This window comes from Chiloscyllium plagiosum, chromosome 13 (assembly GCF_004010195.1).
Source record: "Chiloscyllium plagiosum isolate BGI_BamShark_2017 chromosome 13, ASM401019v2, whole genome shotgun sequence".
NCBI lineage: Eukaryota > Metazoa > Chordata > Chondrichthyes > Orectolobiformes > Hemiscylliidae > Chiloscyllium > Chiloscyllium plagiosum.
The window spans coordinates 74,953,872-74,980,426 of record NC_057722.1 but is presented as its reverse complement, the minus strand read 5'-3'; the positions used below and the strand labels follow the sequence as shown (position 1 = coordinate 74,980,426).

Here is a 26,555-nt window from a genome sequence, read left to right as displayed (position 1 = left end):
CCATCCTTACCCAGTCTGGCCTATATGCGACTCCATACTCTCAACATGGTTGACTCTTAACTGGGCAATTCAGAAAGGGCAATAAATGCTGGCCCAGCCAACGATGTCCACGTCCCATAAATGAATAAAAAGACCTTAAAAGGTAGGTTATGGCTTTACAATGGTGAGGACTAGATACCTGGGTGACAAGCAAATCTAAAGAATTGCAACCAATCTGAAATATATATATATTTATTTAAAAAAGCTATTATGGCAACATAATTTAAATAAATTGGCACAGTCAGTAAAGCTTCACAATGATCTCGTGTCTAGTCTAGAGAAGACAACCAAAAATAAAATAAGCAACAGATCATCACAACACCAGCAACCCCAAACACCTCCACCACATAAATATCACGAACAGCAAGTCGAAATGGTGACGTTGATTCCCAAGTTGCCATTGTCAGCAAAGAGGTGAGCGATGGCCGCGTCAAAGACCAGACAGTCGCTGTTCATGATGGCTGTGGCGACACCGTCGTGAATGGAGCGAGGGGTTGCCTCCCAAGTCAGGCGCCGGCGGTTCCCGTTCAGCTCCAGCCGGTAGGCAAAGTTCTCAGCCTGTTTGCGGGCGCCGATCAGCAGCACGATGGCGAAGAACTGCTGGTGGCCCTCGTACTTCTCCTGCTTCTCCAGCACCAGCATGAAGTGCCGCCCAAAACAAGACTGCATCATGACCCAGTCCACCGCCCCGGGCAGGTTGATGTCCGTGGCCAGGAAGACAATGTCCTCCCCTTGCAGGGTGGTGATGCTCTTGTGGACGTGCACCAGGTGAGACATGACCTGCTCCAGGGAGCCCTGCCACTTGCACGAAGCCCCGGGACAGGGGCAGGAGTAAGGTCGATACTCGCAGGCATCCTCGTGGTCTGGCTTCTCAGTGTGATGGAGGGTCAGCAAACATCCAGTCGACGCATACTGGGCGGGGACAGAGAAACAAACAAACAAAATCAAAATGTTTAATGACAGTACCCTCCTCCCTTTCCACTCCTCATACAAGAAATCAACTTTGACCCAGACATCTGAGTATCTCCGCTGAAATATTGTCCATGTGAGCTATTAAAATGCAGCTCAGTGAACACCACCTCACTCCCATGTTAGGTAAGGAGTAAAAACGTAGGAACAAATAGAATTCTGGAGAAAACTCAGCAGTATCTGAGGAGAGGGAAATAGAGTTGACATTTTGAGTCCAGCATGACTCTACTCCAAAACTAACAGCAGAATTGAGTTCTGAAGAGTCATACCAGATTAGGAATGTTAACTTTGTTCCTCTCCACAGACACTGCCATGCCTGCCGAGTTTCTCCAGCGTTCTGTGTTTGTTTCAGGTTTCCACAATATTTTGCCTTTTTTTTAAGATTAGATTACTTACACAGTGTGGAAACAGGCCCTTCGGCCCAACAAGTCCACACCGACCCTCCGAAGACCAACCCACCCAGACCCATTTCCCTACATTTACCCCTTCACCTAACACTACAGGCAATTTCCCATGGCCAATTCACCTGACCTGCACATCTTTGGACTGTGGGAGGAAACCAGAGCACCCTGAGAAACCCACGCAGACACGGGGAGAACGTGCAAACTCCACACAGTCAGTCGCCCGAGGCAGGAAATGAACCCGGGTCTCTGGCGCTGTGAGGCAGCAATGCTAACCACTGTGCCACCGTGCCACTTTTGTTAAAGAGCACTTTGTTTTGTTGTGAAATCCAAATGATGTCTGCTTACAACTTTTTTTATATTAAAAAAGGAAGATTTATTGATGACACAAAACTCACCCCTGCCAAGAAAGTAAGAACTTGCATTAATATATGTTTTGTCCACTCACTGTGGAGCAAATTAAGTTTTTCTAGATGGAAGCAATGGAGAAAAAAGTAACAAACTGTGCATGCGAGAAGTAGCAAGGTGCTAATAAGTGGAAAATTCACTTTCCAGTGATGCTGCTTCCAGAATAAATATTAATTAGTCCACGAACTGGGGGTGAAGTCCTCCCACTGTTTCTCTTTAAATCAGTGGGAAATTTTAATGGACCAGTGAGGTCTTAGCTTAATGTTCATTGGGATGGTGCCATCTCTGAGTGTTACACTCCTGTCACTGCAGTCGGCTGGATGACCAGTTTGAGAAGCAGAGTGATGCCAACAATGTGGGCTCAATTCCCAACGAACCAAAACGGGAAACAGTTTGGGAACAACTGACATTGGACACTCACTGCTGGGCAGAACGTACCTGGATTCAGGAGCGTGGATCTTTAAAATGTCATAAGCAGGCACAGAAAATAATCAAAAATGCTAATGGAATGATGACTGGAACTGGAACACAAGGATGCAGAAGTTATGCTGCAGTTATACAGAACTTTGGTTGGACCCCAAACACGCAGATCAGAGCACTTCAGGAAGAATATTTTGGCTTTTTGGGGAGGGAGGGGTACAACACAAGTGAAACAAAATTGATACCTGGACTTAAGGGGTTAAGTTTGATGAGATATTATATACATTAGACCAACTTTCTTGACAATTTAGAAAGTTAAGGGTGATCTTCAAGGCATTAATAGTAAAAGACAGGGTAGATAAAGATAAGTTAGGAAAATCTGTACTGAAAACAGCACATGCTGGAGATCACAGCAAGTCAGGCAGTACTCATGGAGAGAAAACAAGCTAATGTTTTGAATCTAGATGACTCTTCATCAGAGTTTTCAGTAGATAAAGATGAACTATTTCCACAGGTTGGGGAGTCGAGAGCTAGGGGACATGGTCTCAGAACGAGGGCCAGACCATTCAGGAGACACATTAGGGAGCATTTCCACACACAAAGGGTAGGAGAAGCTTGCCACTCTCCCACAAATGGCAGTAGATAGAGGATCAGTTGTTAGATTGATACATTTTTTGTTAAGTAGAGGTATTAAGGGCTATGGGCCAAAGACCAGCCATGCTACCACTGAGTCTGTTCTACCATTCAATGGGCTGAATGGTCTACTCTGTCCCAACACTGTGCAGGGTGGCACCCCAGCCAATATAACGCTCCTCATGACAGACCTTGGTCTAAGTTAGAGACAGTGGGGCTCAACTCAGAGCTCACTTCAGTCCACACCAGAAGTGACATACAGAGCAGCGGTTAATTTGTTTCAGCTAAATGGCCAAGGCAGAAACCCCAGAATGACCATAACAGGGTTATTCCCATGAACAGCCTTCTTGTACATGCATTAACATACACTCCTCAAAACTGACAACACGATGATTCAACAGACACACTGTTGACAACTGATGACAAGAAGATTCATCAACATATAAGACACATTATAAATAGTGTTACAGCTAACCAAATTCACCTTTAATCCTTCGGGGGGAGAAGGTGGCAAGTGTGACAGAAAGTGAGAATATCCCAAACTCTGATTACACTGTAAATTCCCAGGTAGACTACAGGAGCACAATCAGAGTCATAAAGATGTACAGCACGGAAATAGACCCTTCAGTCCAACCCGTCCATGCCAACCAGATATCCCATCACAATCTAGTCCCATCTGCCAACACCCGGCCCATATCTCTCCAAACCCTTCCTATTCATATACCCATCCAAATGTCTCTTTAGTGTTGTAACTTTACCAGCCTCCACCACTTCAGCTCATTCCATACACGTAACACCCTCTGTAAGAAAAAGTCGCCCCTTAGGTCTCTTTTATATCTTTCCCCTCTCACCCTAAAGCTATGCCCTCTAGTTCTGGACTCCCCCACCCCAGGGAAAAGACTTTGTCTATTTACCCTATCCACGCCCCTCATGATATTGTAAACCTCTATAAGGTCACCCCTCAGCCTCCGAAGCTCAGAGAAAACAGCCCCAGCCTGTTCAGCCTCTCCCTGTAGCTCAAATCCTCTAACCCTGGCAACATCCTTGTAAATCCTTTCTGAGCCCTTTCAAGTTTCACAACACCTTTCCGATAGAAAGGAGACCAGAATTGCGTGCGATATTCCAATAGTTGCCTAACCAATGTCCTGTACAGTCGCAAGTCCTTGAGGCAGCACTATTGTGCCAATCTATTTATTCTAACTGAAAAAGGGTGCAGAGTATCGAGTACAGGAGTTGGGAGGTCATGTTGCGGCTGTACAGGACATTGGTTAGGCCTCTGTTGGAATATTGCGTGCAATTCTGGTCTCCTTCCTCTCGAAAAGATGTTGTGAAACTTGAAAGGGCTCAGAGAGGATTTACAAGGATGCTGCCGGGATTGGAGGATTTGAGCTGTAGGGAGAGGCTGAACAGGCCCCTTTATCTGAAATGCTTGCGACCAATGGTTTTCGGAATTCAGAAGTTTTTGAATTTCAGAATAAGTGACAATTTGACAGTGAAATTTTTTAGAAAAAATCTTACTGGAGGAGCAGAGTTACTGAATAAAACAGGCCCTGAAACAGAATTGAGGCCTGCCACTGCTGGGCCACACCCCCGCACGTCACACCTGAGTGACTCACATCAAATGGGTATCGACTTGGGTTAACTGTTTGCACTCCAAACAACGTTGTTAATGAGAAAAAAAACTTCACAAAAAAATCTTTGGACTTTGGAGCCTTTCAGATAAAGGGCTGTCCACCTGTACTGTTATTTTAGAGTAACTTTTGAGGGAGCCTGATAGAGAGTGAGGGCTTGAACAGGGAACAGCATTATCAAAAGCCCTGAAATTAAGATACTGCAGGCCCCTTGCAAAATCAGACTTTCAAATCCATCACTCGATCTGCCTGATTAAACCAGCTAAATGTAGCAGAGATAAACAGACCTGCACGAGCCAAAAAAAACCCAGAAAATATAAAGAAAGCTGAGAAAGGAGGGGTGTGTCATTTGGAAGGCCGGTAGGTGGAGAACAGTAAATCTACCCCATCATGCTGAATCACCAGTGAAATGTGAAGTGACAACAGCAGAGGAAATGGAAACAGCGTGTCCCACAGCCTACGTGGCACTGTGTATCTGTGCACAGCGTCTATCATGTGGGTGGCAACCACAGTGCGAAGCCTGGCTGAACTCGATAAACCAGTCAAACTGGGAGTAAATACGTGCAATGATTGGCCTTTCCCATTACAGTAAAAACCACAATATGACTGAAGTAGATTCAGGAATTTCCAACTAACTATATTTTAAACTTAACCTGTGACTCAACACTATTGAGCGCCTCCCTGCTGACCCGTGGCCAGTCATGACCTACCCACAGGTTACCAGGGTACTACGTGATTCTAGCTCCCCTTGCCTCTGAGTCAGCCCCAGTTCACTGGTATCACTCTCGCCTCAGAGTTAGAATGTTCAAGTTCCACTCTAATAGTATCACAGGATCCACATAGGGTGGAAGCAGGCCATTCAGCCCATCACATCCACACTGATACTCCAAAGAACAGCCCACCCACCATTCCCTACCCCTGTAACCTTGCACTTCCCATGGCCAATCTACCTAGCCTGCAATCCCTAGTCACTACAGGCAATTTAGCATAGCCAATCCACATATCCTTCACATCTTTAGATTGTGGGAGAAAACTGGAACATCCAGAGGAAACCCACACAGAGAAGTCCAAACTCCACACAGACAGTTACCAGAGGATGGAATCGAACCTGAATCCCCGGTGCTCCAATTCAGAAGTAAAACACTTTGCTGACATTGCCAGTGCAGCAATGGTAGACTGCTGAACTGTCGTTAATGCTGGTTTTCAGAAGACTTTAAACTGAAGACTGATTTGCTCTCTCGGATGACATTTACAATCCTATGCCACCATTTTGAGGAAGAAATGAGCAGTTGTCCTCAGTGACCGAGACAGTATTTATCCCTTGAACATCAACACACCGAAAACAAGCCAGAACGTCTGTTGCTCATCAGATTACTGTTTGTAGGAGCTTGCTTTGCAAGAAATTATCATACTTCTCACATCACATGAGCAATGACATCTTCAAAAGTGTCTAGATTAGAGTGGTGCTGGAAAAGCACAGGAGGTCAGGCAACATCTGAGGAGCAGGAAAATCGACGTTTCGGGCAAAAGCTCTTCACCACGAAGGGTTGTTCCTTGGATGCTACCAGACCTGCTGTGCTTTTCCAACACCACTCTAATCTCCAGTATCTGCAGTACCCACTTTTGCCTATCTACAAAAAGTGTGTTGACTGCAAAGTACTTTGAGACATCCGGTGGTAATGAGAAGCGCTATACCAATAAAAGCCATTCTTTCAAAATGAAAGTATGACTAATGCCCTTCATTACCTGACTAAGTTAATCTGTGTGTGCAATTAGTGAATGAGCTCTATTTCCACCTTCCCTCACCTCCCAGTTTGATACATTTCTCACTAAGTCCAGGCTACCAACTAGAGACAGTTTTAAATGTGAAGTGAACATTGAAAGCATTGCGTATTCTGGAAATCAGAAACAAAAACAAATTGCTAGAAAAGCTCAGCAGGTCTGGCGACGTCTGTGGAGAGAAATCGGAGTTAATGTTTCGGGGTCCAGTAACAGAAAGCTCAGGGTCATTTCTGTAGACAATGCGCAACTGTTTTCCTAAGTGGTCACCCAGTCTACACTTGGTCTTCCCAATGTACAGGACACCATGTTTTAAGCAGTCAATGCAGGACAGTAGTTTGAGTGAAGTGCAGGTAAATCAGTGCTTTGCCAATTGGATAGGAATTCGGATTTCTTCCCCTCCTCACCCGCAAAAGGTTTATCTACCATTGATGTCTGGCTCACCGACCTGTATTTCCCTACCCCCCATGTGCAAGTTAGGTGAATTGGCCATGCTAAATTGCCCAGTGTTAAGGAATGTGTAAGTTAGGTGCATTACTCAGGGATAAAATGTAGGTAATAGAGTAGGGGATTGGGTCTGGGTGGGATACTCGTTGGGAGGGTTGGTGCGGACCTGTTAGGCCAAACAGCCCGTTTCCACACTGTAGGGATTCTATGATTCTCCCGTGGTCAGAAAGGATTTGGAGATGAATGTCAAAACTCTTGCAAACCCATCTCTTGCTTCACACAGCAGCATGCGATACACCCCATGACAGCTGGAGTCGTATTCCATTTCAAGCCTGCTGAAACCACAAATACCACTCCCCTCTCCATGTTAATTTGTCCAGATATTTATAGACCCCTCCTCGGTTTCTAGACCTTGCCCTTGTCTAGAGCGATGTGAAGTACTCATTCAAACCTCATTCCCGCCGTCCGGACACGCACGCACGCACACACACACACACCTTGGTCCTTGATGGGCATATCCATCTTGATCAAACAGAAGCCTAGTTTGGAGGCCACATCAATTATTTGTTTGAAAATGGCTAATCTTCGATAGAATTCTACCTTGACTTGACAAGGTGAACAAAGGAAGGATTTTTTCCAGAACCGACATCACAGTTTAAGGATACAAGGTAGGCAATCAGGACTGAGATCAAGGGAAATTTCTTCACTCAGAGTGGGGAGCCTGTGGAATTCTCTGTCATAGAAAGCGGTTGAGGCCAAAATATTGGATGTTTTCAGAAGGAGTTGGATATGGCTTTGTGGCTAAGGGGATCAAAGGAGCGGTGTAGTGGCTCAGTGGTTAGCAGCTCAGTGGTTAGCATTGCTGCCTCAGTGCCAGGGACCCGGGTTCAGTTTCAGCCGCTGGTAACTGTGTGGAGTTCACACATTCTCCCTGTGCAGGTTAGGTGGACTGGCCATGCTAAATTGCCCATAGGTGTCCAGGTATGTCCAGGCTAGGTGGGTTGGCCATGGGCAATGGGTCTGGGTGGGATGCTCTTTGGAAGGTTGGTCTGGACTTGATTGGCCAAATGGTCTGCATCCATACTGTAGGGATTCTATTCTACAATTCGTTCTATTGTATGCAAGAGGGTGATGCAGGAAGAGAGTGTACAGAGTTGGATGATTAGCCATGGACAAATTGAATGAGAAACAAACGCAGTCTCAAAAGGGCTGAGTGGCCTACTCCTTTGGAGATCAAAGCATACTTTTCTTTATTCTTGCACAGGAAGTTGGCATTGCCAGAAAGGTCACCATTTGTTGCCTGTTCTGGACTGCCTTTGAACTGAAAGTAACCTGCTCGACCATTCCAGAGGACAGTGAAGAATCAACAACATCCCTGTGGGTCTGGAGTCTTAAACTGACCAGTCTGGGTAGGGACTACAGACTTCCTTCCCAAAAAGGCTAGTGAACCAGATGGCCGCTCACAACAATTAACCATAGTCACCATTTCTGATACTATAATACTAGCTTCCAATTCCAGATTGTATTAATTTAACTTGCATCAACTGCCATTGTGGAATTTGAGCCCATGACCCCAGAGCATCAATCTGGAATTCTGGTTTATAAGTCCAGTGACATTCCCAATACAGCACTTCCCCTTTGTTGAGGTTTGTATTGAACTTGGCAATACCTGTTTTTAGAATCTCATGAAGTCAAAGGAAGACTGCATTAAGACTGGACTAAAATGCTTCTGTTGCATTATCAAAAGGTTCGTCTTTTACATTTTAATTTCCATCATTCAGTTTTTGAAGGTGGCGGCCAATGGAGAGGCACAGCTCCTGAAACACTTCAACCTTCACGTGTGAATAGGCAGAAGCTGAATAGTAGGACCATGGAAACAGTTGCCAGAAAGGCCATTCCACCTGCCAGGTATGTGCTGCTTCACTGCAAAAGTGTCGCAGCTAAATCCATCTCCTTTCATTTCAGGGCAGCCCTGCAAATTTTCTATTTTTAGATAAATTGTTCAATTCCCTTTGGAAGTCCTCCATCGTATTGGTCTCCACCACACTCTCAAGTAATGCAACAGGGTCTAACCTGAAGACTATCCAAAGCACTTCTTTCTCATTTCACTGCTGTTCCTTTCACCAACCACCCTACTGCTAATGGGAACAGTTTCGTTCCCCCTCTCTCCAGATAACTGACAATTTTGGAGATTTCAATCAAATCTACCCTCATTCTTCTCTAAGGAGAACAGCCTCAACTTCTGTAGTCTATGCCTACCTCCCGTGCAGGAGTGATGGCCTAGCTGTATCATCTTTGGGACTGTTAATCGACAAACCCAAGTAATATTCTGGAGGCCCAGGTTCAAATACCACCATGGCAGATGGTGGAATTTGAATTTAATCAAAACAAAAATCTGGAAATAAAAAGTCTAACAACTACCATCGTCAATATTTGGAAAGATCCATCTGGGTTCACTAATGTCCTTCAGGGAAGGAAACTGCTATCCTTACTTGGTCTGGCCTACATGTGACTCCAGACCCACTACCAATATGGTTGACTCTTATCTGCCCTCTGGGATGGGTAATAAATGCTGGTCTAGCCAATGACGCCTTCATCCCATGAATGAATAAAGAAAAAAAAAGCAGCTCAAGTCCCACAGTCTGCAAAAGCGTTCTTGCAAAATATGTTCTGCCGTCTCTCTGCAATGCTTTCACTCCTTCCTGAACACTCCTGCTGAAGTTAAACATTAGTATTGTTCATTACATACGGAGATACTGAGGAACAGAGGATGGGGTGGGGGGGGGGGGTCAGAGACAGACTCAAGCTAATGGATACATAACCATCAACATCACCCCACCCCCATCGCTCGACTATATAGCCCAGAGTTTCAGAGACAGTGCATTCAGGGTTCTGATAGGATCCAGCACTCGGAAGGTTATGGCTGCAAAGGAAAAAGATTGTTTTGGGCAAAAGCAAATGTACTTATAATAGTAAATCCAACATTTAAAAATAAACCAGGGTGTTTCACATGAGTGTCATTTGATAAGTCACACAAAAGCCATGTTAGGACAGGCAAATTGCAATACCTGACACAATAAGTCTACCAATTTATTTATTATACATAGAAGCTGTTGAATTATTGTTGTTAAAAAATTCCAATTGGTTCAGCAAGTCCTTCAGAAAAGGGCACCAGCCACATCTTCCTAGTCTGTTTACTGCGTACCTCTGAGCTATTCACTCTTAACAAAACAGCCACTACCAAACACTGACAAAACTTAGTCTGCTGTCAAAGAGCCAGGAATCATTACAGAACAAGAAAACTGTTAAGTTCACAGTTAATGCTAGAATTGGGGTGGCACGGTGGCTCAGTGGTTAACACTGCTGCCTCACAGCACCAGGGTCCCAGGTTTGATTCCAGCCTCAGACGACTGACTGTGTGGAGTTTGCACATTCTCCCCGTGTCTGCGTGGGTTTCCTCCGGGTGCTCCGGTTTCCTCCCACAGTCCAAAGATGTGCAAGTCAGGCCATGCTAAATTGCCCAGTGGTTAGTCAGAGGGGAAATGGGTCTGGGTGGGTTATTCTTCGAAGGATTGGTTGGGCCGAATGGCCTGTTTCCACACTGTAGGGCATCTAATAAAACGTCTTCCTGAATACAAGGGGAACGAGTACCCTAACCAGGACAACTAGTCCACAAGTCTGGTCAAGTACCAGTCAACTCTAACTCTAACTAATCAGACATTTTCTTTGAAGTATAACATGTCTGCAAGATTTCAGGCTCCCCTATTACTGATCCAGGCTTCAAAGCCTTCAGCTGCCTGGGCTCTCTGCTCTGAAAATTGCTCTGTACACCTCCTTATCTCTCTCGCTCTAACCTCTTTGGCAAACCTATCCTAATATCTCCTTGTCTTGCCAATTTCTTTCCCTGATAAGGTCGTGGAATACTTTGGATATCTTTTTTGACACATTGAAATGGTGATAGATAAATATTAATGGAGACCATGGAAACATAAGTGCACGAAGTAAAAGGGGATTCTGTGGTTCTCATTTTTGTGTCCAACGCTGAAGTGGATGAGGAATGCAAGACGCAAGGCTGCCAGCAACCACTATATTTTATTTTAATTTAGTACATAATGATTACATCCAAGACAAGGCTTCACATAAGGTATCTAGACAAAGATGTCGCCCAGTCACCGTGATCTTCCATTACTTTGCCTGATGGAGACTGCTTTATATAGATATTCACAATAACCCTTCATGTTACAGGTCATGATTAGTGATTAGATTCCCTACAGCGTGGAAGCAGGCCCTTCGGCCCAACCAGTCCACACCGACCCTCCGAAGAGTAACCCACTCAGACCCATTTCCCTCTGACTAATGCACCTAACACTCTGGGCAATTTAGCATGGCCAATTCACCTGACCTGGTCAGGTCTTTGGACTGTGGGAGGAAACCGGAACATCTGGAGGAAACCCATGCAGACACAGGGAGAATGTGCAAACTCCACACAGACAGTTGCCAGCGGGTGAAATCGAACTTGGGACCCTGGTGCTGTGAGGCAGTGCTAACCACTGAGCCACTGTGCTGCCTGATGTTGATACAATGAGCGAAGAATATGACAGAGTGGTTGGAGCAGAGGTTTCAGGGTCACAAAGCAGAAACATAAGTTGCAGGCAAGGCAGTAGCTGCAGAAAATGGAGCATGCCAGGGCATCCAGAGGGCTGTGGAAGGAAGATCCTGGGGGAAAGGAAGGCAACTGGGAGGGCAAACAGTCTCTGAAATTCTACAAAAACATCAGGACCAGGGTTTAATCACCATTGGGCCAGAGTTGACAGGGGTCCTTTATCCAAACAGACTTGCAGTTCCTGGTATGGAAGATGGAGGGCGGCACGGTGGCTAGCACTGCTGCCTCACAGCGCCAGAGATCCAGGTTCAATTCCCTCCTCAGGCGACTGTGTGGAGTTTGCACATTCTCCCTGTGTCTGCGTAGGTTTCCTCCCACAGTCCAAAAATGTGCAGGTTAGGTGAATTGTCCATGCTAAATTGCCCGTAGTGTCAGGTGAAGGGGTAAATGTAGGGGAATGGGTCTGGGTGGGTTGCGGGTCGGTGTGGACTTGTTGGGCCAAAGGGCCTGTTTCCACACTAAGTAATCTAATCTAATATCTATGCTGTACATCTGACTCTATACAAGAAAAAAAAACAATATAACACCAAATCATCCATGCCACTTAAAGAACAGTTTACAAACAGGGTCTGTGCAACATTAACAAAAATAGGGTAGGGTAGGGAGAGGAGGGGAGCAATACATTAATATGGAGTTGGAAGGGGAAAATAATATACTCCAGCCTCCACAGTGCCCACCTCTCTAAAGGCAGAGAGTCATGATGTGGAGGTGTCGGTATTGGACTGGGGTGGCCAAGGATAGAAGTAACATGACACCAGGTTATAGTCCAATAGGTTTATTTGAAATCAAACACTTTTGGAGCACTGGTGGAAACCAGGTGCACCCTCTCCAAGGACGCCTGGGTGTGAATGCAGCTGTGAGAGGGGTGCAGGTACTCAGGAACTATGACCCTCATCTCCTTGGCCTACTGCTTGGACCTATCAATGGCAGCTTAAGCCAGGCCCAGCCTGGTAAAACTCTTACAGAAAACATTAAAAAATCTTTCAGGATTAAAAATCATTAACCACTATAAACAACTTGGGAACACCATGCTCAACAAATCCTGACGCAAACAAGCAGCCAAAGCTTAATGTCGGTACAGTTGAAGTAGCTAAGTGAAAGTTCAACTAAGCAGCCCCACTTCCCAAACCTGCAGCTGAAAAGGCTAAAGTATTGACGAGAGAACTAGCATTTACGACAAGCAACAGTCAATTAAGTGTTTGAAGGGGAATCACTGTTACAATATAGGAAACGAGACAACACTAAGGCATTTGTGGGATCCTAATGGTCAGACTATCTTTAAAAGTAACGTTGGTTACAACAGCAGGGGAGGGATGTACTTCAGACGCTCTATAAGGCTCCCTTGCTCTATTTTTAAATAGTGCTGCAAGACGTTTACATCCGTTTGGAATGGGGTGGGGATTGGATCTTTGATTCAGTGTCCCATAAAATGAGATGTCCTCCAACAAAGCCACGCTGCCTCAGAACTGTCTCATGGACACATCCATGAAGAGCTGGTGCTCCAATCTTTCAGACTCTGAAATTTCAAAGCAATAAATCTTCCATGCAACAGCTGCGCCTAGAGCTGCTGAAATGAATACCAAGCCCCCAACGCAACTTCAATCACTTCCAATTATATAACAACTGCACAGATCCACGGCACAAATTACATTGACAGTTCTGCACATGATGATCAAGAACTGGAGTATTAAGGATTTTTAAACTCAGACTGCGTTCGAAGCATCATATTTTCGGCGCTTAAAATAAGGGATTAAAAAAAGCCACAAAAGAAATCCCCCACTCCAAAAATACTGGTAAAATTGATTTTTTACAAAAATATATGCTGTTAGTTTCAATCTGACCAAAATTCAAGACAACTCTTTAAAGGCACATTCACAGTAAGTAGTGGGCCACCTCAGTAGAATCACCTTTTGTTAAGTTGCCACTTTGAAGTCAGTCATTATGAAGAAGGGGAGACAATAGAAGTTACTGGGGATAATTGGAGCCTGTTTGCAATCTTGCTTTCTGGTAAATGACTCCAAATTGGCTACTGGGCCCCTGGAAGGTTGGGGGGAGTGGGAGGGTAGGCAATCAGAGTGCTTGCCACCATGCTGTGCTGAAAAGAGAGCAAATCAGAGACAAGAAGAACTGAAATTTCCTGAAACCGACCATCGCGCTCTCTATTAAAACTGTAGCGGGCAATCCCATTCAGACTTTTCCCAAGGTTTTCACTACTCCAGATGGTATTGCCCAGATAAGCTGGCTCACCAGGCACAGTGGCACAGTTGAAGGTTTCTGCCCTGATCATTTTCCAGCTGCAGTACTGAAGATCTGCTCCCCTAGCAAGGTCGCTCATTCATTATTTTGGTGCTAACTGATTTCCAGACATGCACTTTAAAGTGAAAATATTCAAAGTTTGAGAAGATTTGTAGCTCGGGTGCTCGTTGCTGTGGTTCTGTTCGCCGAGCTGAAAGTTTTTGTTGCAAACGTTTCGTCCCTTGTCTAGGTGACATCCTCAGTGCTTGGGAGCCTCCTGTGAAGCGCTTCTGTGGTGTTTCCTCCGGCATTTATAGTGGCCTGTCCCTGCCGCTTCCGGTTGTCAGTTTCAGCTCTCTGCTGTAGTGGCCGGTATATTGGGTCCAGGTCGATGTGTTTGTTGATGGAGTTTGTGGATGAGTGCCATGCTTCGAGGAATTCCCTGGCTGTTCTTTGTTTGGCTTGCCCTATAATGGTAGTGTTGTCATCGCCAGACGCTGAGGCCCTATATCCTTCAGAGCCCCCTACCCTGAAATTCTCCACCTTCCTTTAAGATGCTTTTAAAAAACTACTAATTTTCCCAGCTTTTAGTAACCTGTTTGAATAATTCCTTATGTTGATGTGCAACAAATTTTGTTTGATGTAGCTCATTATACTCCCAGGATGGGAGCAATTGGATATACTTTTCAAAAGGAACTCTCAGTCAGATGGGCCAAATGGCCTCCTTGTGTGCTACATGATGCGAGAAGTGTCCACCCCCTGCTTTGCAAACGCACTGCCAAACTTTATAATCTTAAAATCCCTACAGTGTGGAAACAGGCCCTTCGGCCCAACAAGTCTACACCGATCTCCTTCAAGGAAGACAGAAAATCCAGAACAGTCAAAAACACTAAGGGATTTGGCAGTGTTTTCTTCTGAACTGATGGACAACAAGAGGAGTCATGGGTTGAAGACAAGGACACTCTCCCCCTAAGAACCTAGGGTCAACTGAATTGTTAGATAATGTAATGCTGATTTTTGCATCAAGAGAACTGGAGTACAGGGATGCAGAAGTTACAGTGCAGTTATATAAACTCTATTGTGATGATGATACGCTAGCTTTTAAGAGGTGTATTTTGTCCTGTCCTTTTTTTTCTGAAGAGAGGTTTTAAGACAGAGATGCCAAATTATTTTAATGCAGTAAACACTGAGGCACCCTATTTTAAAAAAAAGTTGAAACAATAGAAGCAGCCCGGATGGGTGGGGTCAAGCTACCACAAAACCAGGATTTTTAGTCTGAGCTTTTCAGCAGTTGTTGGTGGGTCTTGAAGCTGGATGTGGAAGCTGTTTTTCCTCTCTCTGTCACAGCTAAAAGCTGGATTTTGATTTTTTTGGGAGGGGGAGAAAAGAGGAAGCAGTGGAGTGGGGAGGAAGTGGGGGGGAACTCTTCCTGCTGTTACAATTGCACGTGAAAAAATCTATTTTGCTGAAGTTGCCTTTGTAAATGGTGCGTTTATGTGATGTTACTAAATTGGAATAGTTACTGTTCAGTAGTTAAATAACGTATTATTCTGTTAAGTTTTCCAAGAGAGTTGTTATTCAGATTTCTTCTTTCTTTTTGTTGTGTTTTAACTGTAACGTATGAATAAAGTGCGTTTGCTTCAAGACTGGTAGTCTGACCATTCAAATTGTATCTAGAAGGCAACACTTGACACTTGCCTTTAAAACACAAAAATGATAGGGTCTAGGTTAGGAGGGAGTTTGATCCTGTCCATCACTAGTAAGACCTTATTTGGAGCACTGAGAGCAGATCTGGGCACCACACCTTAGGAAGGATATACGGCCTTGGAGGGGGGACACTGTAGGTTTACAGGAATGATACCTAGACTTCACGGGAGGATGATGAGATATTACACAAATTAGGCCTATTTTCTCTAGAATTTAGAAGGTCAAGGAATGATCTGATCAATGTCTTCAAGATATAACTGGAAATGACAGGGTAGATAAAGATAAACTGTTTCCACTGGTTGGGAATTTGAGAACTAGGGGGCATAGTCTGAGAATTAAGGCCAGAAAGTTCAAGAGAGACATTAGGAAATACTTCTACACAGAAAGGGGGTGACACAGTGATTAGCACTGCTACTTCACAGCGCCAGGGACTCAGGCTCGATTCTAGCCTTAGGAGTTTTCCCATATTCTCCCCGTGTCTGTGTGGGTTTCCTCCAGGTGCTCCGGGTCACTCCTATGGTCCAAAGGTGTGGATTGTCCATGCTAAATTTCCCCTATAGTGACCAGGGATGAGCAGGCCGAGTTGATTAGCCATGTGAAGTGTGGGTTTACAGGAATGGGGTGGGAGGCAATGCTTTTCAGAAGGTCAGTCGGGTTCGACATGCTGAGCGGCCTCCATCTGCACTGAAGGGGCTCTATGACTCTACAAGTTTGCAACTCTTCCTCAAATGGCAACGGACATTGCATGAATTGTTACTTTTAAATAAGAGATTGATTTTTTTTTAAATGCAAAAGGTATTAAGGGATTGGGGCCAAAACAGGTCTATAACATTAGGTCATTTAATGCTAGAACAGGCTCAAGGGGCTGACTGGCCTACGCCTGTTCCTATGCTCCTATAGTTGCAAAATACTTTGAAATATCCTCCCCCTCTGCCTTTATTCATTCATAGAATGTGGGTATCATTAGTATGTTTAGCATTTGCTGCCCATCCCTAATTAGCCTTGCAACAAGTGGGCAGCTCAGTCAGCGATCAAGAGCTAAGACAGATGTGGAGTCACATGTAGGCAAGAGATGGTAAAGAGGGCAGATTTCCTTCCCTAAAGACATTGGTGAACTGGCGAGGATTTAAATGGCAATCAATAATAGTCATTCACAGAGACCAAGTGAACATCCCAGATTTATTCACCAAATTCAAATTCCACCAGCAACCAGATTAGGATTTGAACTCATGCCCCCACTGCATTAGCCTGGAGCTTTGGAGTCCTGCAGCATTACCACAATGCCACCATGTTCCCCCACCCTGGGGAGGCACTATATAAGTGCAAGTTGTGCCTTTTCAACAGTGCAGCATTTAATTTACTGAACTACCAGAATGTCAGATTAGGCTAGTTTCTTAGAAACAGAGCAGGATACTGATCTGTAACATATTACCACTTTCAACAAAACTCACTGAGCTCATCAGAATCCTGTGTTAATCCTTGTTCGCCAAAGCAGGCTTTAAAATTAACAGCGTATGCATTTTTTTGTGAAAGCACTCTTCATGCAGTGTGGGAACACTGGATACTTTGAATATCTCGTTAGACGCATCCATTAAAACTGGGTTTTGCAGGACTTTGTTTTCACTGGAGCGTAGGAAGTTGAGGGCTGACCTCAGAGAGGTTTACAAAATCATAAGGGGCATAGATGGAGTGAATAGCAAAGGTGTTTTCCGTGGTGCGGGTGAGTTCAAAACTAGGGAGCATATTTTTTAAGGCGAGAGGGGAATGAGGACATGAGGGGCAACTTTTCCCCACCACTACAGGTTCACAGGAATGAGCTGCCAGAGGAAGTAATGAGTGCAGGTACAGTTACAACATTTAAACAACATTTGGGTAAGTACATGAATAGGAAAGGTTTAGAGGGAGATGGGCCAATCATAGGTAAGTGGGACTAAGTTTGGCTTGGGAACATGGCCCATGTTGACTGGTTGGACTGAAAGCAACAAATGCTGGAAATCAGAGTGGGTTCGGCAGCATCTGCTGATAGAAAGGACGCTTATGTTGAGTTTAGATGACTCTTCAACAGAGGACCAAAGGGATTGTTTCTGCGCTTTATGACTCCATAAAATAATCCCATTGACTGATGCACTGCAAACATTGAGCAAACAAATAAATTTACAACAAGGTCCCTGCATGTTCACCAGAACTGATGAAGGATGTGTTTGAGGACCATGTGTGAAACAATATGTGTGAGCTATTAAAAGAGAGAGGCCTGTGCACTGGAATCAATGTCAATGTACAAACTCAAAAGAGCTACAACGCAGGAGCAGTCAGAAACAAGTAGTGTAAAGCAGACCAATAGCCGTACGTTGTGGTTCACTCGATCTCTCCACAGATTCTCTAACCCTGAACCAGAGAATCAAACAGTACTAAAAGGAGGCCTTATGACCCATTGCGCTGATGCTAACTATTTTAAAGCAGCCATCCAATCAATTCCACTCCCCTGCTCTTTCTCCTATTGACTTATCAATTACAGGAATATGGGCAATGGGAGCAGGAAATGGTCATTCAGCCCCATGAGCCTGCTCCAACAATGAACCAGATCATGGCTTCTATCTCAACGCTATTTTCCCCATATCCTCGATACCTTTAATATCCAGAAATCTAGCACAATGTGTCTCGGAATATACACAATGGATGGACATGCAGAGAATTCCAAAGATTTACCACCACCCTGAGTGAAGGAATTCCTTCTCATCTGTTAAATAATTTAGTTCTCATCCTGACACCACAGTCCCTGGTTCTAAACATTTTTTACTCTGCATCCTCCAGCTAACGGAAGCATCCATCCTGCATTTATCTGTATCTAATTATAATTATATCGAATCCATCTAGTTACAATGGGCAGGCAAGTGCACTTGACCATAAAGAAGAGACAAGATTTGCGGATGTGAAGTTTACAAACTTGCTGACATGTTTTTCTTCATCGACCAGAAAGACATAGCAGCAGAAGTTAGGCCATTCAGCCCTTCGCGTCTTGCTGTGCCAATCAATCAGGGCTGATAAGTTTCGCATCCCCATTCTCCAGCCTTCTCATCATAACCGTTGACAATCAAGAATTTATCAGTCTCAAATAGACTCAATGACCTGGCCTCCACAGTCCTCTGTGGCAGTGAATTCCACACATTCACTACACTCTGGCTGAAGGGGTTTCTCCCTCTCTCCATTCTAAAAGGTCTTCCTTTTACTCTAATGCTGTGCCCTCAGGTCCTAGTCTCTCCTACCAATGGAAACACCTTCCCAACATCTACTCTGTCCAGGCTATTCAATATTCTGTAAGTTTCGATTACATCCACCCCCACTCCTAAACTCCACTGAGTATAGACCCAGAGTCCTTAAGCATTCCTCATGTTAAGCTGTTCATTCCTAGGACCATTCTTGTGAATCTCCTCTGAACACAATCCAGGGCCAGTATACCTTCCTCAGATATGGGGCCCAAAACTGCATACAACACTCCAAATGTAGCCTGACCAGAGCCTTATAGAGCCTCAGAAGTACATCCCTGCTTTTATATTCAAGTCCTCTCAAACTAAATGTCATAATTACATTTGCCTTCTAACTACAGACTCAACCTGTAAGTTTACCTTGAGTGAATCCTGGACTTGACCTTCAGACTTCAGAATTTTCTCCCCATTAAAAAAATGGTCCATGCTCTATTCTTCATACCAAGGTGCATGACCTCACACTTTCCCACATCGTGCTCTATCTGCCACTTCCTTGCCCACTCTCCTAACCTGCCCAAATCCTTCTGCAGCCTCCCCACCTCTTCAATGCTACCTGCCCTGCTTATCTTTGTATCATCTGCAAATTTAGCCAGAATGCCCTCAGTTCCTCCATCTAGATTAATGGGAGTGTTGTCATCTGCACCTTACTGTACTGCCTTTATCACTAGTGCCTCTACAAGATCAGCCACTCCTCTGCCTGGGCTGCACAACCCCTCACTCCAGTTTGCGCAATTCTGTCACAGTGATTTCTTTATGGCGATGTAGAAAGTAGGAGAAGTAGCCCTTCAAGCCTGCTGACATTTAATATCATTACAACTGGTCAAGTAACTCAATACCCTGCTCCTGCCTCTCCCCATACCCTTAGACTTAGAGCTAAAGGGTTCCAAGTCCTCCTTGAAAACATTTGATATTTTGGCCTCAAATGGTTTCTGTGGTAGAGAATTCCCCAGGCTCCCTATTCTCTGAATGAAGACATTTGACACAGTGACAATGAACAGAAATATTGTTCCATGTCAGGATGGTACAGGGCTAGGCAGCAGCTTGCAGCTGGTGGTGTCTTCGTGAATCTGCCCTCCAGGTGGAGGGATTGTAGGTTTGGAAGGTCCACTCAAATGATCCTTGGTGAGTTGCTGCATTGTATCTTGCACATAGCACACATCACTGTTGTGCCCTGATAGAGTCAGTGAAGGTTGAAGGTGATGGACGTGGTATTAGTTAAGCCAGCTGCTTTGTCCTGCTGTTACATTTCAGAAATTTTGATGGAACTGGATGCATCCAGTCAAGTGAAGAGTGTTCTTCACATCCTTGACGTTTGCTTTCTAGACAGTGGACTAGCTTTGGACAGTTGAAGAGGGATAATACCACAGAATTCCCAAGTCTTCATCTGCTCTTGCAGCCAGAGTATTTATATGGGCTGGTCCAGTTGCGTTTCTGGTCAATGACACCTGGCCCCAAGGATGTTAACGGTGGGGCATTCAGTACTTTAAAGCCACTGAGTGTCAAGGGAAGACATTCCTGAAGAAGGGCCTGTGCCCGAAACGTCGAATCTTCTGTTCCCTGGATGCTGCCTGACCTGCTGTGCTGTTCCAGCAATAAAGTTTCAGCTTTGATCTCCAGCGTCTGCAGACCTCACTTTCTCCTCAAGGGAAGACAGTCAGACTCTGCATGGTTGGAGTTGGTCATTACCTGACACTTGTGCACCCAAGATGTTACTTGCCACTTGTCAGCCCAAATCTAACTTTAAATAAAAATGGAAAACTCGGAAAACCTCGCTAGGTCCAGCAGGGTCTGTGGAGAGGAAGACAGTTAGCCTTTCAGACCTTGAACATTGGCCACAGGTAGTTAGACTGAGACAAAGACTGCTTCATTAGAGTTGTTGGGAACTTGAGGTGCAAGTATGGGCTAACATTCTTATTTCTGATCATATGTTGGAGGGAAAGTGATTGGTGAAGCAGCAGAGGATGTCTGTCTAGAAGGATCTAGAGCTCTTGCGGCACAGTGGTAGTGTCCCTATCTCTGAGCCAGGAGGCTCATGCTCAAGCCTTACCTGCTTCACAGGTATATAATGATATCTCTGAATGGATTAGAAAAACATCTACCATGAGGAACGAGGTTCTTGTGGTGTGGTGGAAGGATGCCCAACTCTGAACCTGGGATCCTGGGGTCAAGACCCACCTGCTCCAGAGGTGTGCCATAACACAGCTGTATAGGTTTAAGAAAAAAAAAAGCTGAGGTTTGCTTCTCTGGGTGGGTGGTGTGTGTTAATTGATAGGGTTCTCATGGCACAGCGGTAGCACCTGTATCTCTGAGCTAGAAGGCTCACGTTCAAATCCTAACTGCTCCAGGATGTGTGCCATTACATTTCCGAACAAATCGTTTGGAAAATATCTACCCCAAGGAACTCCTGCGGAGACACCCTGGGATGAGAGGATTGACCTTGAACAACCATATTCTTGAGCGAGATCAGATTCAACCAGTAGGAGGACTTTCCCTCGATTCCCATTGACTTCAATGTTACTATGCTTGTTACAACAACATCTTGAGAACACAATCATCCAATCCTGCATCCTCCTGACTAGGATATACAGCACCTTTCAGTCGTAACTCCAGAAATCCTTCGTCAAGATCATAACTGAAGCACTCAGATTGCGCTGAGTCAATGGGGCAAACAGCAAATCAACAAACACCCTCACAGTAATATTCCTTAAGAAATACATCTTCGCCCCACATCTCAGCGATGAGTGATCAGGATCTGAAATGGATTTGCGACCTGAACGTGAACAATGTGTAGGATTATGGGGAGGAGGCAGAGGAAGGGCTCTCAGGGAATTGTTCCTGCAAAGATATGATGGGTCAAACAGCATCGTGCATTGTAACTATCCTGTGAGCCTCAGTAGATCAGGCAGCACGTTACACGAGAAACTTACACAGACCTTTCTGTTCTGTGCTGAAACATTAATTCGGTTTCTACCTCCACAGATGCTGCCAACCCTGATGAAATTTTGCAGCATTTCCTGCACTCGTTTCAGCATCTGCACAGTTTCTCTTTTGGAAAAAGAGTTCTGCAACAGTGTCCCTGGTTATCACAGCTTCAAGCTGAAATTCATTCCCCTTACCAAACCTACCTCTCATCACAACCTTGCAGATGCTGGACCAGTGTGTTCACTGTGCAAGGATAGGATATACATGCCTCTGTGCAGAAATGTCTGAACCCCATAAAAGGTACCTCCCAGTCAACAACAACAGTCCTCCAGTGTGGGCAAACCAGCTCATCATTAGCCAGGCCAGTGGATTATCACAAGAACATAAAAACAGGACATTGCCCAGACAGCCCTTTAAGCCTGCTCAGCTACAATCTTATACTCTTGAGCTCGAGCCAATTCCAACCAGTAGATAACCACAAGACAAACTTCAACTTTTATCCATGTTCCCAACCCATTGCAGTACTCCTTTATTCACTCTGCATTCAAACGTCTATTGATCTCCAATATTGAATCAGTGTTCACAGCTTCCTGGGCCTTACTAAACTGGTGCTGTAAGTGTAGATTTCACCACTCTAATCCAGCCTTGTTTGTTGCCCATCCCTGGTCACCCTAGAGTAGGTGGTGGTGAGCTACCTCTTGAACCACTGCGGTCCACATGCTTAGGTTGGCTCTTATGGAGGGGATTCCAGGATTTTGACCCAGTAACTGTAAAGAAACGGCAATACATTTCCATGTCAGGACTTGGAGGGGAACTTGCTGTTGGTGTTCCCATGTATCTTCTTCTAGAAGGACGTGTTCGTGGGTCTGGAAGGTGCTATGCAAGGAACTTTGGTGTATTTCTGCAGTGCATCTTGTGGATAGTACACAGCTGCTACTGAGCATTGATGATGGAGGAAGTTGATGCTTGGGGATGTGGCAATGATCAAGTGTGCTGCTTTGGCTTGGATGATGTCTTAAGTGTTGTTAGAGCCATCCAGGTAAGTGGGTAGTATTTCTTCACACTGCTGATTGTGCTTTGTAGATGGTGGACAGGCTTTGGGCAATCAGGAGGCGAGTTACTTGCCACAGCATTGCTAGCCTCTAACCTGCTCTTTAAAGATTAGATTACATTACAGTGTGGAAACAGGCCCTTCGGCCCAACAAGTCCCGGGTCTCTGGTGCTGTGAGACAACAGTGCTAACCATTGTGCCACCGTGCCGCCCACCTCTTGTAGCCACTGTGTTTATGTGGGGAGTCCAGTTGAATTTCTGGTAAATGGTAACCCCAAGGATGTTGATAGGGGGCATTTCAGTGATGGTAACACCACTGAATATCAAGGGGTGGTGATTAGACTGCCTCTGGTTGGCGATGGTCATTGCCTGGCATTGTGAGATGTGAATGTTACTTGCCACCTGTCAGCCTAAGCCTGGATGTTGTCCAGATCTTGTTGCTTTTGAGCATGGACTGTTCCAGTATCTGAGGAGTCACGATTGGTGCTGAACATGGTCACTGATGACTGCACAATTTCCATTTCTGACCTTATGATGAAGGGGAGATCATTGGTGAAGCAGCTGAAGGTAGTTGGGCCGAGGACACTATACTGAGGAACTCATGCAGGTTAGGTGAATTAGCAGATGTTTTGACAGCAAAATGTGCTACAAATTTTCAAAGATATATCTGCACAGAAATACAAGTTCTGACATTGATCATTGAATGATTCGGACACATGGTCAGAATAGACTTTACGGAGTTTCCTGGTAGTCACCTTCCATAAGCACAAACATTAACTGACAAGAATGAATAACTGTCTTGGATCTTCACAATTAAAGTGACGGCTCACTAATCTGTGTAATGTTAAAGAAGTTGCCACAAGTACATTTTAAATGATCAGTCAGATGCTTTGTTCTCGAATCTGAAATGCACCATGTCAGAGTTAAGAATTTATACAGAACCAATTCTCGCCCAAATCAAAGTATCAGATCTTCAAAATTACCTAACTATAGGCCATACAGCCAATGCTACCCTATGTCTCTAAATCATAGATCTACTTTGTATCCAAAAGCAGCCACTGATATCTTTAAATGAAATGTTCCTTCTGCTATGCAACAGAGATACCTGTACTCCACTTTGTCCATATTTCAGGCTGACACCTGTCACCTGCTACTTTCAACTTGGGCCAATAGTTTCCTGAAGAAGGGCCTGTGCCCGAAACGTCGAATCTCCTGTTCCCTGGATGCTGCCTGACCTGCTGTGCTGTTCCAGCAATAAAGTTTCAACTTTGATCTCCAGCATCTGCAGACCTCACTTTCTCCTCCAATATTACCTGCTCATGGTTTAAGCTGAAGTCATTTTCTTCCCCCGGGTTTGTCTTTTCACATCATTCACTGTCTCTCACTCAATGAGGTCCTCCAGCCTTTTCCCTCCCCTCGTAACTCGCTCCCTCATCTGCTACCAAAAATCAGTTGTCTCTTGGCACCTACTTCAGAGCTCCCATGGTCATGCCATCAGCTCACAAACCTCACCCTGCCAGAACCGACACCATGGTGGCAACGTTGGCAGAAGTGGCAACAGTCTTCCCTTGTGCATGTACAAACAAACCTGGCTGTGGGATACACGGGGCGCAGCTGCTGTCGATGCCACAAAGCTCTTGTGGCAAAATTATGACCACAGCCTGACTTCAGATGGCCTGCCCTCCCTCCCTCCCAAGTTTCTATCCAAACAGCTAGAGTAAAAATATCGGTAAATGTGGCCTGTGTCAACAGAAAAGTAACAGCATAGCACGGTGACACAGTGGTTAGCACTGCAGCCTCACAGCACCAGGAACCCAGGTTCAATTCCAGCCTCGGGTGACTGTACACACTCCGCACAGACATTCTCCCTGAGTGTGCGGGGGTTTCCTCCCGCAATCCAAAGACCTTCAGGTTAGGTGAATTAGCCATGCTAAATTGCCCATAGTGTTAGGTGCATTAGCCAGAGGGAAAATGGATCTGGGTGGGTTAATCTTCAGAGGGTCAGTGTGGACTTATTGGGCCGAAGGGCCTGTTTCACACTGCATTAAAGCAGATAATAAACAGAAAGTGGTCGTTCAGCCCTTCATGTCAGGCCCAGCTGAATAAACCAGCCATCTATTTCAGGACTATTTACCTGCACTTGGACCACAATCTTGCCTGCTGCAGAACTTCCAAGTTCCTTTTAAATTATTCCAACCCAAAAGGAACAGAGACAACTAAGGGGGAACATTGGCTTACCATCCAGTGACACCCATATAAGAGGGGGGGGGGGTAAATGCAGAAAGCCACCACCATACTTGGATGTGGCTGGGGGGGGGGGGAGATAAAAGGTGCCTTGGATTTCACACAAGGTCTTGTAAACAGTTTCAACTATAAACAGTGTCAGAGGGCACATGCCTGGAGGTACTGAATGGGTGTCAGAGAGCTGCTCAATCTTAAACCCAAAGTAACAGTGGTGCAAAGTGGCGAGGGGGGGGGAGGGGAGGGGTTTAAAAAGACAACGAACAATGTGCACTAGAGGCCACCGGCTGGGTGACAGTATCTTACCTTGCAGGGGAAGAGCACGGCCGAAGCCACTTTCTCCATGGCCAGGTTGCGAATGCTGGGGGTGAGGGAGCCCCGGCAAGTCGGGCAACAGGTCAACTTCTGCCGGCAGGTGTTGCACACCAAGTGGCCGGCTTGGCATTGCAGGATCGGCGGCAGGACGTAGTCGAAGCAGACCGGGCACTCGAAGAGCGAGGTCAGTTCTTGGGCGGCGGCGGCGGCGGCAGCAGCAGCGGCGGCGGCAGCGGCAGCCACCGCCTGGTGATGGTGCAGGGGCGGAGGAGGGGGAGAACCGACACCGATAATCGCCGCCGCCGTCCCGCAGCCACCCACTGCCCCGGCGGCGGCGGCGGGGGAAGAGGAGGAGGAAGCGGCGGCGCTGGTGGCGGATGCAATCGCTGCTGCTGCTGCTGCTGTTGCCGCCGCCGACAGGCCATTCGGGCCCGGGGAAGGAGCAGTGTGCTTGCCGGTTTTGCTCACCCCGCCGCCCGCTCCGGCCGATGGCGGGTGGCTCATGGCTAGCAAGCAGGACGATAGCCGGGCCAGGGCATGGGTGTCCCTCCTGCTTCTCCCCCTCCGCCCTCCCTCCAGTCCCGGCTCCACTTCCAGCCGCCGCCGAATGTTTAGAAACAAAAAAATTCGCAACACCGCGTTCTAGAACCTTGCAACATCGGCGCCGTGACGTCACCCCGGGGATGCCCCCTCTGCGTCACGGGAGCGCCACCCCCATTCGTCCGTCAATTAGCGCGCGGCAACTGACGACCCAGCACCTCGACACATTGCCATTCTCAGAAAGAAATACTTAACGATTAAACTGCTGGAAATCTGAAATAGGAAAGTACAACAACTCAGAACCCAACGCCATCCCATTCCCAAAAAGGTAAATCAGTTATCCATACAAATAAATTGCTGGAAATCTGAAGCAGCAAACTCAGAACCCAACGCAATCCCATTCTCAAAAAGGTAAATCAATTATCGATACAAATAAATTGCTGGAAATCTGAAATAATAAAGTGCAATAACTCAGAACCCAACGCAATCCCTTTCTCAAAAAAAAGTATGAAAGTAAATTCCTGGTAAAGTGAAACCGGAAAGTACAATAACTCAGAACTAAACACAATCCCATTCCCAAAAGAGTAAGTCAATTATCGATACAAATAAAATGCTGGAAATCTGAAACAGCAAAGTACAATAACTCAGAACCCAACACAATCCTTTCTCAAAAAAAAAAATTCTTGGTAAAGTGAAGCAGTAAAGTATAACAACTCAGAACCAAACACAATCCCATTCTCAAAACAAATTACTCATCAATACAAATAAATTGCTAGTATTCTGAAACAGCAAAATACAATTCAGAACACAACAGAACTCTATCTCAAAAAATAATCAATAATCTATACAATAACTCAAAACCCAAGATAATCTTATTCTCAAAAAAAAGCA

At 45.4% G+C, this 26,555-nt stretch overlaps 1 protein-coding gene across 1 annotated transcript; it reads right to left on the bottom strand.

The window, feature by feature from the left end:
* Positions 1-215: 215 nt before the first annotated feature.
* On the bottom strand, positions 216-25,718 carry LOC122556202 (E3 ubiquitin-protein ligase SIAH2-like). Its single transcript, XM_043702750.1, has 2 exons — positions 25,116-25,718; positions 216-951 (listed from the first exon to the last, which is right to left on the bottom strand). The coding sequence occupies exons 1-2, from the start codon at positions 25,626-25,628 to the stop codon at positions 394-396; spliced, it is 1,071 nt and encodes a 356-aa protein (XP_043558685.1). The 5' UTR covers positions 25,629-25,718; the 3' UTR covers positions 216-393.
* Positions 25,719-26,555: the final 837 nt, after the last annotated feature.